Genomic DNA, 15341 nt, shown 5'->3' with positions numbered 1-15341 from the left:
TATTCCATTTTGTGCACTGTTGTATTCCTTAGCAGTTAATATCCTTCCTGATACAGAGCACTCAATAAATATTTATTCATTTTAACAAAACTGCAATTTATCTAATTCACTGTTTGCTGAAACTCAGAAAAAGCTAAGTGTCATAAACAGACTCCTGAAAAAAAAATACAGTAAAAAATATGTTGAATTAAAATGAAAAATACTGATTTGAAAAAAAGAAAAAAAAACAAGACACCAATTAGAACTGACTAAAAGATGATCCTGACATCTGTGCCCACTCATATTGATACTGATGAACTCCGAGAGCACCTAGGTGAAAAACACCATGCTCAGTAGCAGGGTTTGATGGGCCCTTGTTTAGAAATATAATTAAGTTTGGGTAAAGCTTTTTTGCATGTGATAGAAGACAAAATCAATTATTATGCATGAAAGTTATATATACACACAACATTAAAAAATATGAAGGCTATATACCAGGTAGTTTTTACCTTCTTGGTGAATGGAGACAGCAATCATAAAGAGTAGCTTCAATTAAAAGAACTTTCTAAAAAAGCTGAGTTGATGCCATTAACCTGAATGGTGGCTTTATCCTTTAATATTACATTTAAATTGAAAAAAAGTATTTTACCAAAGTTGCAATATCTACAGACTGGTGTTCTTCTATGTTCTCAAGTTCCCGAATTTCAGAATTACTTTTTCTTATTTTCATCTAAAAGAAAAGTATTTGGATTTTAGTAACATAAAAAAAAATTTAAACCAAAAACCTTGGAAAGGATGTATTAATCTACAAAGCTCTACAATGTTGATGATACAGAAGGATTCCATAATTAATGAAAGGGGTACATTAGTATTAAATCAACCAAAAGAAATTACATATAAATTCTGCCATGTATCACTCTCATATACTAATCCAAAAAGAGATGTAAGTAATCCATCTTAGCATTTTAAATGATGGCACTGTTGAGTCCATTGAGAAAAATTTTTCTGAAACATCCAAAGTCTCAAGTTATGGAATGATTATTCTAATCCAGTGGTTTTCCAAGTATGAACCAAGTAACCTATGGGGGTTTCTGATATCCTTTCAGATAGTCTGTGAGGCCAAAACTATTTTCATAAAAACAATTAGACATTATTTGCCATTTTTATTAGCATTTTTTCATGAGTGTATATAAGGTTTATAAATGTATGATTTGTAATATTGCAACAGACTGCAAAAACTGATACAACTATTTAATTGAATTTTATTAAACTGAACATTAGAGACTTACAAAAATATTCCAATCTTCTCACAAAATCTTTTTGGTTTCAAAAATTTGTTTTTTTAAATAAAAAATATTTCTGTTAACTAAGTTTATTATTATTTTTAAATGATTTGATATGGTTTGGCTGTGTCCCTACCCAGATCTCACCTTGAATTTAAGTTCCCATAATCCCATGTGTTGTGGGAGGAACCTGATGGGAGATAATTGAACCATGGAGGCAGCTACCCCCTACTGTTCTTGTGGTAGTGAATAAGTCTCATGAGAGCTGATGGTTTTATAAGGGGTTTCCCCTTTTGCTTGGCTCTCTTTCTCTCGTGGCTGCCGCCATGTAAGACGTGCCTTTTGCCTTCTGCCGTGATTGTGAGGCCTCCCCAGCCACGTGAAACTGTGAGTCCATTAATTACCCAGTCTCTATTATGTCTTTATCAGCAGCGTGAAAACAGACTAATACATGAATTAATAAATATTCTTAAATTTTGTTTTAATTTTTAAAAATGTAAACGTTGATAGATATACCCACAGAAATGAAAGCTCTTTGATGAGTGTAAAGGGGCTTGAGGCCAAAAGGTCTGAGAATTACTCGAAGTTAATAATGGGATCTTAAAATCAACTTGGTAGTAGTAAGTTGAAAAAAAAACAAAAGAATGTTTATTTATTTTTTTACCTCCAGTTCTTTATAATGTAGTTGGCACCTTTTAAGAAGTTCCTCATTGCGTTTAATATCTTTTTCAAGGTCAGATAAATGTTGCTGAAGATTTAATATCTGGGCCATCTTATTTTCAACCTCATTCTCCAAGTCACTTGATAGGAAAGGAGAAGATAAAAAATACTTCAAACCTTTTTCTCAATATTACAAATACTTTAGACCTTTACAAAGAAAGCCTTATTTATGGTAAGTTATGTGCAAAATCCTTTTCAGTTAAACTAGTTCTATAATCCTACCAAGCTATTAATTATGAAAATCTACTGCAGACATTGCAAAAAACATTCTAAACAGGAATCAAGTTTTACTTATTTCCTTAACAAGTAGAGTTTACTCTTGAACAAAGCAGGGTTTGAAAGATGTGGGTCCACTTATACACAGATTTTCTTCTGCCTCTGTCACCCCTGACACAGTAAGACCAACCACTCCTTTTCCTCACCTTATTCAATGTGAAGAATAAGGATAAAGACCTTAATGATGATCTACTTTTATTTAATTAATAGTAAATATATTTTCTCTTCCTTATGATTTTCTTAACATACTCTTTTCTGTAGCTAACTGTATTGTAAGAATATATGATACATTGTATGGTACAATATACTGTATTTATAGTATATTGTATAATATACTATACTGTATATACTGTATTATAAGAATACAGTACATAATACATATAACATCTAAAATATATATTAATTGATTACTTATGTTATCAGTAAGGCTTCCAGTCAACAGTAGGCTATTAAGTTTCTGGGGAGTCAAAAGTTATACACAGACTTTGACTGCACTGTGGGTCAGTGCCCCTAACCTCTGCACTCTTCAAGGGTCAAATGTACTTATGACTTCCGTGTGCCAGTATTACGCATAGTGGTAGACAGAAGTAGAAACAGAATTAAGATGTGACTCTGAAAAAAAAAATCAGGAAATAAACTATAACATTAAAATGTGAACAGGACACTATATTATATATCCACAGTACTATAGGAGCATAAGAGTGAATCTGGGAGAAGAGATAACTGAATTGTATTCTCTAATTTTTCATCAGGTGGACCAACTAGGGGAGAAGATAAGAAACACAAAAAGGCACAGAGAGTGATTAAAACAGATAAAACTAATAGCTTAGTACTTCCGTTGGTGAATAAACACTACGAATGTGTGAGGAGTGAAGGGGAAGAAGAAGATGACAATAAAAAGATACGGAGAATAAATAAAGTACCGGATTCCAAATTCATAAAAAAGTGTCCCCATATGGCAGAGTCAACTGGCTTCAGAAGTGATCTTTTCCTCACTAATCCAAGTATCTGTCTTCCAAAGCTGTGTGCTTGGTGGAAGAGAACTACCTTTGCAGTTAAGAACAACTTTTCCCTAGTCTGGGGGATATTCCCTGGAGCTGGCCATATTCCACTGAGATGCATATTTCTCCACATTTTAACATCTCTGAAATCTGAAACCATTTTGCAGTCTGTGGTTCAATTAGTATTTATTTCCTTTTTACTGGTACATAAGATAATAGTATATACAACATTTACTGGTATGTAAAATAACCGTGCTACCTTGCTAGAATTTTTAAATTAAAAAAAAAGGCTCAATAAATGTTAGCTGAATAAATGATAAAAATGGGGAAAGGAATAGTGCAATTTCTGATAAAAATGGGGCCAGGAGGAACATTTAATATGGCTCCTCAGGATTGAATATGAAATATTTATTTTATCATATATAAACCTAAACTTTTATTAACAAATAGTAATTTTGCTTAAAAAAAAATGGCTGGGCATGGTGGCTCACGCCTGTAATCTCAGCACTTTGGGAGGCTGAGGCGGGCAGATCACTTGAGGTCAGGAGTTCGAGACCAGCCTGATCAACATGGTGAAACCTTGTCTCTACCAAAAAGTACAGAAATTAGCCAGGTGTGGTGGCATGTGCCTGTAGTCCCAGCTTCTCAGGAGGCTGAAGCAGGAAAATAGCTTGAACTCGGGAGGCGGAGGTTGCAGTGAGCCGAGATTACACCACTGCACTCCAGCCTGGTCAACAGACCCTGTCTCAAAAAATAAAATAAAATAAAAATAAAAGTTGCCCGGCCAGGTGCAATGGCTTAACCCTGTAATCTCAGCACTTTGGGAGGTGGACGTGGGTAGATCACTTGAAGCCAGGAGTTTGACACCAGCCTGGTCAACATGGTGAAACCCTGTCTCTAACAACATTAGTTGGGCATGGTGGCGCTTGCCTGTACTCCCAGCTACTCAGTTGGCTGAGGCACAGGAATCACTTGAACACTGGAGGCAGAGGCTGCAGTGAGCCAAGATCCTGCCACTGCACTCTAGCCTGGGTGACAGAGTGAGACCCTGTCTCAAAAAAAAAACCAAAACTGCCAAGTAAACAAACTTTAGAAACTACAGCCTAAACCAAAAATGAAAACCAACAAAATAAGCAAGACAGTATTGTTATTATACAATTTTTCTGAACATATAGAATAAATTGAAGCAATCAATGTAACCTGCATTAATAAAACTAATGAATTTTACAACTTTCTTTTTACTGGGTAAAACTAATTCCTATACATTTTCATATAATGTTCCTCCTTAGTTTTTTTTTAATGAGTTTTTACATAGAGAACATGTTACCTAACGAAAACTATATTAAGCCTGAGCTGAGTATGTGAGTTGTTTGTGTGGGATGAATACATATTCCCCGAAAGCCTATCTAAAATAGTATACTTGTCACTCTCTTGCCCCATACTATGCTTTATTTGTCTCCACAGCACTGATCACCACCTAACCTAGTATTCATTTACAGTCTATCTTCCCCTTAATTTAAGATCCAGTAGAGAAATTATGTATATCAATACTTTGTTTCCTTATGTGTCTTGTGCCTTGATTAGTGACTAGAATATCAGATAGCCATTAAATATCTGTTGTTTGAAGAACAAATAAAAGAATAAAATTTTAAGAGCATACTTCAGAAGATTACATTAAAATGTTACAGCGTTTTAACAACTCAAAAATTCACAGGTAATTTTTTTTTATGAACCACCCTGGTAATCATTCTAAGGGCTTGGTTACACATTATGTGCACTTTTATAACTGAAAACTGCATTAAGATAATAAACAAAAGCAAGTGCCACAACACCAAGGTGCTAGTCATTCAACTTTTTCTATTGCTAATTGAAGTTTTACTAAACTCTCCAACATCCATTATGGTATTACGGTTATTTTCCTTTCTTCTGCTCTCATAATCACATAAAAATGACTAGAAGAAATCTATTTCAACAAAACTCTCATTTCCCCTACACATACAAGTCATTTATAATTTTTTTTTTTTTTTTTTTGCTCAGTTTTCTTAGATATTTCTTTGAAGTCCTAAGTTCTTCTACTGAAGATCTTCTAAGTCATTAATTCAGGCCCAAAACGTCAATTCATCAATTGAATGAATTCAGTTAAGCAATCATGGGGTTGTTTTTTGATACCAAAATGTCTTTTTGCATGTTCTTGAATCTCTTATTAGTTTTTCGTTTAACTTCTCAATTTGTCTCTTCTAGCAGCTGTATTTTCCTAGGCATGTGTTCTAATCATGTCAATTGATCTTCTTTCTAGAACTGTGCAACTCAAAGTACCAATCAGGGACATTATAAGGAGCTTGAGCCAGAATGTAAACCAGTCTGCTGTATCCTCTCTTAGACAAATCAGCAAAATTAAATAGTGAGCACAGTGATGTAGCTGATTTACATTCTGAGTCAAGCTCCTATCTCCTTGAGGACAAGCAACAAATAGTGTACAAATGAGCTAGTTGAGGGAATACGTTCTGGATTATCAGTCCTGAATGCTGTTGTCGAAGTGATGATGCAAGGTAACTGTCAACCTCGAATTCCATAACTAGCTAAGTGATGTTTTAAGACTAAGCACTGAGATAGATTACTCCCATCCTCACTGAAACAACCACTGGAAGAGTAATATGAAAGAAAATGAACCCCAAAGGAAGCAGTGGGAATAATACAGTAAAGTTAAACTTGACTCTAACCTTATTTCAGAATCCACATCTCTGCTTAGGAACTTAGGTCTTGTATTTTCAGATGAATAATAACGTCCTGCAAAAACTTGATCACCCTCAGCAGTAAAAGCTTCTCTACAATTTTTGGGTGGCTTTTGGGACTGCATTACTGCACGAGCTACAGAATTATTCTAAAAGAATAGAAAAAAATAAATTTTTTAAAACGATGTGAAAATTTTTCTGATGTACAGAATTTCAAAATGTTACTCGTCCTTATTATTTTAATATGATTCAAGTATTCTTTTTAAAACATTCAAATAATTTTATAAAGTTAAATATAAGAATTTTAACACTTTCAAGGTTAGAAGAATTAAAACTATTTAAAAAGTCTTAAAACAGTTTAGTAAACAATGTTTCATGACAAATTGGTGTATATTTATTTTTAAATTTGAGTATTATCCATTTAAAAGTTAAAACTATTTTAAGTGCTTTTTAATGTGAAAATACAGACTTTAGACCAGTTCATACTAATTATTTTTTCTAAATGACTTTTACACCCTAGAAAAGATATGAATGAATAGCAAATTCCAATAAACGATTACCATACTGAAAAATGTACGGAAAGTCTGGAAATATTTAAGCCCTGGAGGAAGTGAAAGAAGATTAGGTTAATTAAGGCCTAATCAACCTCTCTGGGGACAGACCTTTACAACAGGGCTTTATTATTTATTTTTTCAAGTACTATTCTAAAATATGAAAGAGTAGAACACACAAATAACTACAATATGAACATATGTATATATATATACACACACACACACATTTGAGTTATCTAGACCCTTCTTAGCTTCTGTTAATGAGAAAAAAAAGACTTTTGTTTGTCTTGATTACAAATTTGTTTCAAATAACAAGACAATATAAATCACCTTGTCCCTTCTCAGCAAATTTATGCCAACAGAGGAAACAAAATACGGTGATCTAATCTAACAAGCACATAAAAATACCTACACAGATAAACAGTAAATATTGATTTATCTAACAGAGTACAAAGTTATATGAAAAAGAAGTCATAAGATATCAAGCAAAATACTTCATTTAAGTAGAATGATAATAATATATGTATCTGTAAGGGCAAATAAAGAATAAATTTGGCAGCTAAATAAGAATGAACAAAAAAATTTTATAACACCATGCACCAAAAGAATAATATGCATTTGTGAAATGATTTTATAAAGAACAGCCAAAAGTTATAAAGTTCCATGGGGCAGAAAACATACAAATCAATCAGTTTCTATATTACCCTATCGATTTTCCTATCAGGTAAAAGTACAATAGTGAAACACATCAACAACTCTATGATAAAAGGAGAACTGGAATTTATATAATCATCTTCAGTTTTAAAAATTTAACAATAACATAAAATACAGCAAAGATCTGGTGGTCTTACTTTGATTAGTAGCACTGTCTCTATGCCTCTCATGTCAATTAGGCTATTTGCCACGACCGCATTATCTATTTCTAAAGCTGTCAGAACTGTTGGAAACTCTGGATGATAAGCAGCTCTAGGAGACAAAAAGACAGAAGGATTAACTTAGCAAATTTTAATTATAAATATATATACATGAAAATTGTGTATATATATACATATAATAGAGTATATATATTTCCATATGTATTTGTAACAGGGGGAGATTATAAATAACCAGACAATATCAACTACCTGGTAACATTTGAAAACACAGGTTTTCAAATACATAGAGGTTTATTTATTTAGCATTTATATAATACTATGTGTTAGGCACTGTTCTAAGCATGTTACAAATATTAGCTCATTCAATCCTTTTAACAATCACATAAGATAAATAGTATTATTCTCTCCACATTTTTTTCAGATGAGGATGCTTCAGAGAGTTGAGTATGTTCCCCATCGTCACGAAGATAGTTATGTAACTGGGCTAGGATTTAAACCAGGCAGCTCAGCTCTACAGTCCAGATTCTTAATCAATATGCCCTGCTGCCTACTATAATTAATAATTACAATTTCCTTAAATCTCATACAGTTATCATACATAAACATAAAAGTCAATTATTTAAAATTCATTATAAATAGCTAAACAATTTTTGCCCCGATATAAGAAAAGAAAAATTGAAGCAAAGTTTATTACCAACACAGAGGAAATATGAAAGAAAAGATATTCTTAGGAATTGTAATTTGGGCTCATGAAAGAGACAATCTTTCAACTAAAATGTAAACATGTAAGCTATTAATAGCACTGAAAAATGAACATACTAAGAATAGGAGGTACAGGAGCAATGAATGGCTGAGGAGAAGATGGTGGTAGCATTCTTAGTGCTTTTCTAGTCCTAGAATTCCAAAACAAAGTATCTTTGCATGCATGTTTTATACCTACTCATCCATTAATTCAACACATATTTAGTGAGCACCTACTTTGTGGCAGGTGCTGTTCCAGAGGATAAAGGGAGCAGTATACAAAACAGACTACACTCTGTTCATGGAGCTTACATTTTTTTGAAGGAAGACAGAGAATAAAGAAAAAGAACGAAGGGAAAGGCAGCTTATGGCGCTTTTTTACACACACACACACACACACACACACACACACAAAGACTAGAAAAAGCCTCACTAAGATAACACTGGGCAGATACCTGAGGAAATGAGATAGTCACATAAGTAACCTTAGAAGACCATTCCGGACGAGGGAAGAGCAATCATGAAGACCCTAAAAGATGTGTCAGAGAAGCAAGGAGACAGACTGCCACAGTGGACAGATCAGGGAGGGAAGTGCTTCTAGAGACAGGATAAGAAAGATGGTGAGAGGACAGATCATCCAAGCCTAGAGGTCACAGTCAGGCCTGTGATAAGGAAAACAGCAAAGTTTAGAGTCCTTTGAGCAGAGGCACAACATGACCTGACTTTCCGTTGGCTGCTGTACTGAAACTGTGGTGCCAAGTAACCAGAAGCAGGGAGATCAGCCTATAAATCCTCAAGGGAAACATGATGATGGCGTGAGCCAGTGTAGTCACCACACAAGTGGTCAGATCTTGGATATATTTCTAAAGTACAGCCAGTAGGATGTGGGGTAGCAGAAAGGAGTCAAGAGGCCGGGCGCGGTGGCTCAAGCCTGTAATCCCAGCACTTTGGGAGGCCGAGACGGGTGGATCACGAGGTCAGGAGATCGAGACCATCCTGGCTAACACGGTGAAACCCCGTCTCTACTAAAAAAAACACAAAAAAACTAGCCAGGCGAGGTGGCGGGTGCCTGTAGTCCCAGTTACTTGGGAGGCGGAGGCAGAAGAATGGCGTAAACCCGGGAGGCGGAGCTTGCAGTGAGCTGAGATCCGGCCACTTCAGCCTGAGCAACAGAGTGAGACTCCGTCTCAAAAAAAAAAAAAAAAGGAATCAAGAATGACTCTGCAATAGGGAAATGAAGATGGAGAAGATTACTGAAAGTGCAGGTTTTGGGGTGGAAATCAGGAGTATAGCTTTCAGACATGTTAAGTTTGAAATGCTTATTGGGCATCTAAGTGGAAAATACATATTAAGTATATTATATCCTAGAGTTCAGAAGAAAAAGGCAACCTACAAACATAGTTTCACAGTCATCAATGTATGATCTCTAAAGTCATGAAATCAGATGAGTTCACCTAGGGAGAAGTGCAGGCCAAGAAGAGTTCTGGAGCACTAGTACAGTCAGCAGTGAGGAGGAAGCAGCAAAAGATACCAAAAACGAACGCCTAGAGAATTAGGAAAATGAGAAGAGTGAGGCCCTTGGTGCCAAGTGAAAAAGGGTTTCAGGAAGAATGAAAGGATCAAGGGCAAATACTGCCAGTAAGTAAAATTAGTGAATAGTAATGACTTTGAGTTAATTGAGTTAAGCAAAGTGAGGCTTGCTGATGCCTTGATGAGAGCTGTTTTGGTATGTGATGTAATTATAAAGTTTGACTGGAGAAGGTTCAAGAAAGAAGGTAGAGAGAAATTAAGAGACATAGACAATTCCTTTGAGTTTTTCCTGAAAAGGGAAGCAGAGAAAAGAGACAGTAGCAGGTAAATGGCTTTTTAGGACAGATTTCCGGTGGAAATAAAAACAAGGATAAGAAAGAATAGGGTGTGGATGCTCTAGAAATGTCAGGCAGTCAATGAAACAAAGTAGAGAACAAGGAGATAAAGAAAGGGAGTAGAAGTCTAAGAGGGGAGGATGTGGTAGGCAGTTCTGGTGAAATGCAGACTCTCGCCAGCCTGTGGAGAGCACAGGTTTTGAAACTAGGAAGGAGTCACCATTTTTGGGCAGCCACAGGCCATCATTACATGAAGTTGTTACTACCAGTTTGCTCTAAAGCACCAAGTCACGACTATCTCTTCCTTTGGCTATTCGTCCCTGGGATTTACTTCATACTGGCTTATATTACAATTAATAGTATGTTGGGGGAGGATACAAAATCAGTCTAGCAGAGCAAAAAGTAGAAAGGAACATTAGCAATGAGATGTTGGTGAGAAGGGACAAGAAGAAGATAATAGGACATAGGTTCACAAACAATGTTAAGCAGAAAGTCTAAACAAAACATACTGACAAAGGAAAACGTGCACAGAAAATCTAGGCAAGTATAATAGGCCTCACTGGTAAGTGGAGTTACAGGACAAAATGATTTTTCCATCCTAATTATATTTAAATCATTTCATAAAAAGATGTGATTTCTAAAGTCAAGTAAAAGGAAAAACATCACTAAGTTAAAATATAGGAAAAAAACATGATTAAAATTTGGTGTATTTTTATTTTATTTTTTTTGAGACAGGATCTCCCTCTGTCGCCTAGAGTGCAGTGGCACGATCACAGCCCACTGCAGCCTTGACTTCCAGGGCTCCAGTGATCCTCTCACCTCAGGCTCCTGAGTAGCTGGGACCACAGGCACACAGCACCATGCTCAGTTTATTTTTGTATTTTGGGTAGAGACGGTGTTTCACCACATTACTCAGGCTGGTCTTAAACGCCTGAGCTCAAATGATCCACCCGATTCAGCCTCCTGAAGTGCTGGGATTATAGGTGTGAGCCACTGTGACTGGTCTAAATTTGGTGTATTTTTAATTTTCCAAATATAAGAAGATATAAAGTGAGAAGATATAACAGACTATGAAGAGAGCTGTAGGGAGCACCAGAAGGAGATGAAGAAAAGCCCACATATAGGCTGAGAAATACCTATAGAGTATGAGAACCAAGAAAATGGTGTCATAGTAACAAAAGGAATAAGAAGTTTGAAGGAAGGTGTATTTGATAGCATCTAATGCTTGAGAGAAGGTAAATATCAACTGGATTCCGCAACAAGGAAATAATTGGAGAATATAATTAACATTTAGAGACCTAGAGTGGTAAGTCTATGAGTGAATGCAGTCTCCTCTAGGAGGGGTGTGTTTTTAAAAGGAGAAACACAAATCAGAGACCTACCATGTTTAAAACAGAAAATTTAATGGGAAAGTTTAAGGCTCAGGAGGGCTGAAATAATTTTTTTAAATGGTTAATGAGTCAGGCAAGAAAGTATGTGATTCAAGGCACAAGTAGACTAGCCTCAGGCAGAAAGAATCTCTCTTGAGATGGGGGCAAGATGTACAAATGCAGGCATAATAGCAGTAGGAGTAGTTTAGTAGCTTCTATGTCCTCTGAGAAGAAGAAACAAGACCATCTTTATAGGAAAGGTGAGCTAGACACCTTCCTAGGTACCTCTGTTAAGGTTATATAGCATAAGCCTAAATGACTGAAATGAGTCCTATGTATCTGATGCATTATAAACTCTAATAATATTTTACTATTTTTCACATTAAAATAATATAGCCAGTTTTTAAATTTAGCATTTGAACCATAATTCATACCGAAAAAGTTCTTCAAACACACAAAAAATTCACCCCTTCAAAATGTTTACAAGGCAGGTACAGTTAACAGAATGTTAGACGTACTCAAGACTCTTGTCAATATCCTATCAACACCCAAAAGGATTACAATCTAGTTTCTTCCCCTATTCCAACAACTTGCATTTCAGCTACCTGCTCCTGAAGCCAAAACACGGACTTTGTCATCCCCTAGACCTGTTCCATTCAGCTTGAATTTTTCACTCTTACCATAACCTCCTCTCCTTCCAGACTTTAAGCATATTCTCTAACTTTATTAAGGTGGGTCTAAACACTTTCTCCCAGTCCTCTCTTTCTTTAAACTAATTTGTCAACAATACACTCAAGTGCTTCCCTTTTCCCTTTCTGTAATATCTCTCCACTCTAAAACATTCTAATATTTACCTAACAGTACAGACTCTCCCTCCACTCATCTCTAAAGAAACGTTATCAGTGAAAAATCCTGCAGCCACTAGGCTTTTGTATCTTAACAGGCTTGAGTCAGCTTCCTCTCTCATTCTCCTTGGCAGCCAATCTAAACCCTTAAAGAAGGTACCTCCTACCAACTCCTGAGGCCCTTGTTCTCAGCACATAAACTCACCTACTTCCAAGAAAACTGGCATTACGACACACACATTGGATCCCTTGTCACATGTGTTTCACGGCTAAGTGACTAGAAGCACAGGCTGGGACACACAATGTGCCAGCAAGGCAGCACCAGGCACTCTTCTTCAGAGTCCTCGTGGCAGTTCAGAGCAGGCCCCGCCAGAATGGCCAGGACTATTCTCTTTGGTCCCAAAATGACAGTTCAGATTCAAGGACATTCCTCACAATTGATGGCATCCTTCAGCTAGTCACTCCAGCCAGAAACCTAGAAGTCATCCTGATTTTTCCTTCTCTTGCATTCAATTAAACTTTATTTTGTCCTAATCTCTCTGCTAATCTGTTTCTTCCTATCAAAAATGCAAATGCTATTTTTTGCAGAATAACTCCCAATGTCATGCTTCCACACGTTTTACACACAGAATTCTATTTGCCTACAAGGCAATTAACTTTTTCTATCACTTGACAAACTCATCAGTTAAACGACCGATGATTTCTCATCCCCTCTCTGAATTCTTCCTTGTCTACCTATTAACATGAGTTAATTATACACACAAATTTACCAAATACGAGATATACAGCATTAGACTTAATTAAAAAGGTTTATTTTAAAAAGTGGAGATGGGAGAGAAAAGAAATTTTAAAATGTAATCTGGGAATATATTCTTTTTTTTTTTTTTTGAGACAGGGTCTCATTCTTCACCCAAGCTGGAGTGCAATGGCATGACCCTGTCACTGTATCACTACAACCTCCGCCTCCTAGGCTCAAGTGATCCTCCCACCTCAGCCTTCCAAGTAGCTGGGACCACAGGTACACACCACCAAGCCTGGCTTTTTTTTTTTATATATATTTTTGGTAGACAGGACTCCCCAAGTTGCCCAGGCTCGTCTTGAACTTCTGAGCTAAAGCAATCTGCCCATCTTGGCCTATCAAAGTGCTGGGATTACAGGCATGAACCCGTGCCTGGCCTACATTCATTTTTAAAGTGTTAGCCAGCAGTTAGCAAAGAGGCCAGTTTGGGTACTGAGCTCCCTTGAAAAGACTTGTTAAGGTCATCAAAGAACACAATTACTGTCTATGGATTCTGTGAAACACCTTCAGAATGTAACTGTGTGTAACGAGTGCCAATGTTCTTCCTTAGGCCCTCCCTCTTAATTTGGTCATATCATTTTCCTCACGGGTATAATTTCTAAGCCATACTACATCTGTTTCCCTGTAATGTCTCCCACATGTAAGAACTTCAATGGTAGGGAACATTTATCTATGTTTCTCTAACGCCTAGAACTAATACCTAGACAGAAATTAAAGTGGCTTGATGAAATTTTACAAATCAGGGGTAAAGATATGATTAACATTAAAAGTGTTTTAACTCTTTCCAGTCCTGCATATGATTAAGCAAAGCCAGAAACATATTCAATTACTAATGCCTTACCTGTGTCTTACATCATATATCTCATTCCGAAACTCAGAAACTATTATCTGTGGCCGTGAGGTCCCTGGTAAATAAAACCTTTTCATGAGTGCCTGAAGGACACGTTCATCAGCATGATTATGGCAACAATAGGCCTGCAGAAGCCCTTTTAAGCAAGATTCAATAGCCAAAGCAAGTTCCGGGTCCCGAAGATGAATGCAAGCTCCTAAAAGTGAGAGAAAATTATAGACGAGCTCATAAATACTTATTTTGAAATATTAACATCACTCCTCTTTAATTATAGTTTATAAGTGACATATTTTTATATAAAGCAGTTTAAATGACATTACAGATCATTTAATCATAGTTTATAAATGACTTAACATACTTTTATATAAAGCAGTTTAAATAATATTTTAACTGAATGGGAAATCCCCTATACCCACAGGATACAATGGAGAGAAAATCCACCAAATCCTGTGAAAAAAATTGTCCCACGCTAATGTAAACCAACGGTGGCTTTTTTATATTCAGTTTATACTATTCTAGTCTTTCAATGGGGTTCTGAAAATCAAGGGATTTTCAAATTCCTTAATGGGATGGGAAAAAAAGCCTCGTCCATTGAAATGGATCCTGGTATAAAGGTACATATCATTTAAAAGAGACATTACTACAATATTTAAATGCAATACTTTACTAACAAACTATATTTATAAGCATTTTCACCTAATGATTTTCAGAATTAAAGATAACCCTCCAAGAAAACGTGACTTAAAAAATTTTTTTACGTACCATGTATATGTAAGAGTAAAGTAACCACAGATTTTACAGTTGGAAGAGAACTTAGAAATCATGCTGTCCAACCAAAACAGAAACTAAGAAAGAAAAGTCATTTTAAAAAGGTTACCAAAACTCAGGTAACTGCTCCTTCATCTTGATGTTATTATTTTTTTTTCTGAATAATCAATTATATTAGTTCATTCACTTGTTTATTCAGAAAAACAAGAACCAAATTATTCAACTCTGTAATTACTTTTCCTTTTCCAAAGTTCTCTCACTTCTGGATATTTTATGCTCTAAAAATATAAAACGAAAGCTACAGAGCTTAACATAATTTCATCATTTTATCTTTTTTAATGAAATCACTTTATTTTGAAAACTTCATTCAATCATTCTGAAAATAAAAACTTATTTCTAAAGTTTATTATAACCTCACTAAATTAAGACAAATACCTAAAGGGCCTACAGGTTTATAGGTAAAAAGTCCTTGTCTATAAGCATCATCTATGGCTTCAAGAAGAGCTGGAACATTAGGGCCAAATCTTTTGAGTCGATCAGTTTTACTATCTTTCAATTCTTTCAGTTGCCTCTGATTGTAGCTCAGTGCATGCTTCACATCTGATTCTTCTCTCCTAAAAAAGAAAAGCAGAACAGGCAGATATGTGATAGTTTTACAGAAACATTTTTTAACCTTTGCCCAG

General features: G+C 35.7%; 1 protein-coding gene across 7 annotated transcripts in view; it reads right to left on the bottom strand.

Annotated features, from left to right (window-relative positions):
• The window catches only part of SMC6 (structural maintenance of chromosomes 6), an 88239-nt gene that overhangs the window by 35296 nt on the left and 37602 nt on the right, over window positions 1–15341 (bottom strand). For all 7 annotated transcript variants that reach the window (XM_050754266.1, XM_050754267.1, XM_050754265.1 and 4 more), the window contains 6 exons: window positions 15094–15272; window positions 13882–14086; window positions 7397–7511; window positions 5980–6140; window positions 1927–2062; window positions 629–709 (listed from right to left, as the gene is read on the bottom strand). In XM_050754266.1, coding sequence (XP_050610223.1) covers window positions 629–709; window positions 1927–2062; window positions 5980–6140; window positions 7397–7511; window positions 13882–14086; window positions 15094–15272 — 877 coding nt within the window. The remainder of the gene's footprint in view (window positions 1–628; window positions 710–1926; window positions 2063–5979; window positions 6141–7396; window positions 7512–13881; window positions 14087–15093; window positions 15273–15341) is intronic.

Source organism: Macaca thibetana, chromosome 13, assembly GCF_024542745.1.
Source record: "Macaca thibetana thibetana isolate TM-01 chromosome 13, ASM2454274v1, whole genome shotgun sequence".
Lineage (NCBI taxonomy): Eukaryota > Metazoa > Chordata > Mammalia > Primates > Cercopithecidae > Macaca > Macaca thibetana.
The sequence above is the reverse complement of the archived record's forward strand: the minus strand, read 5'-3'. Positions and strand labels throughout refer to the sequence as shown.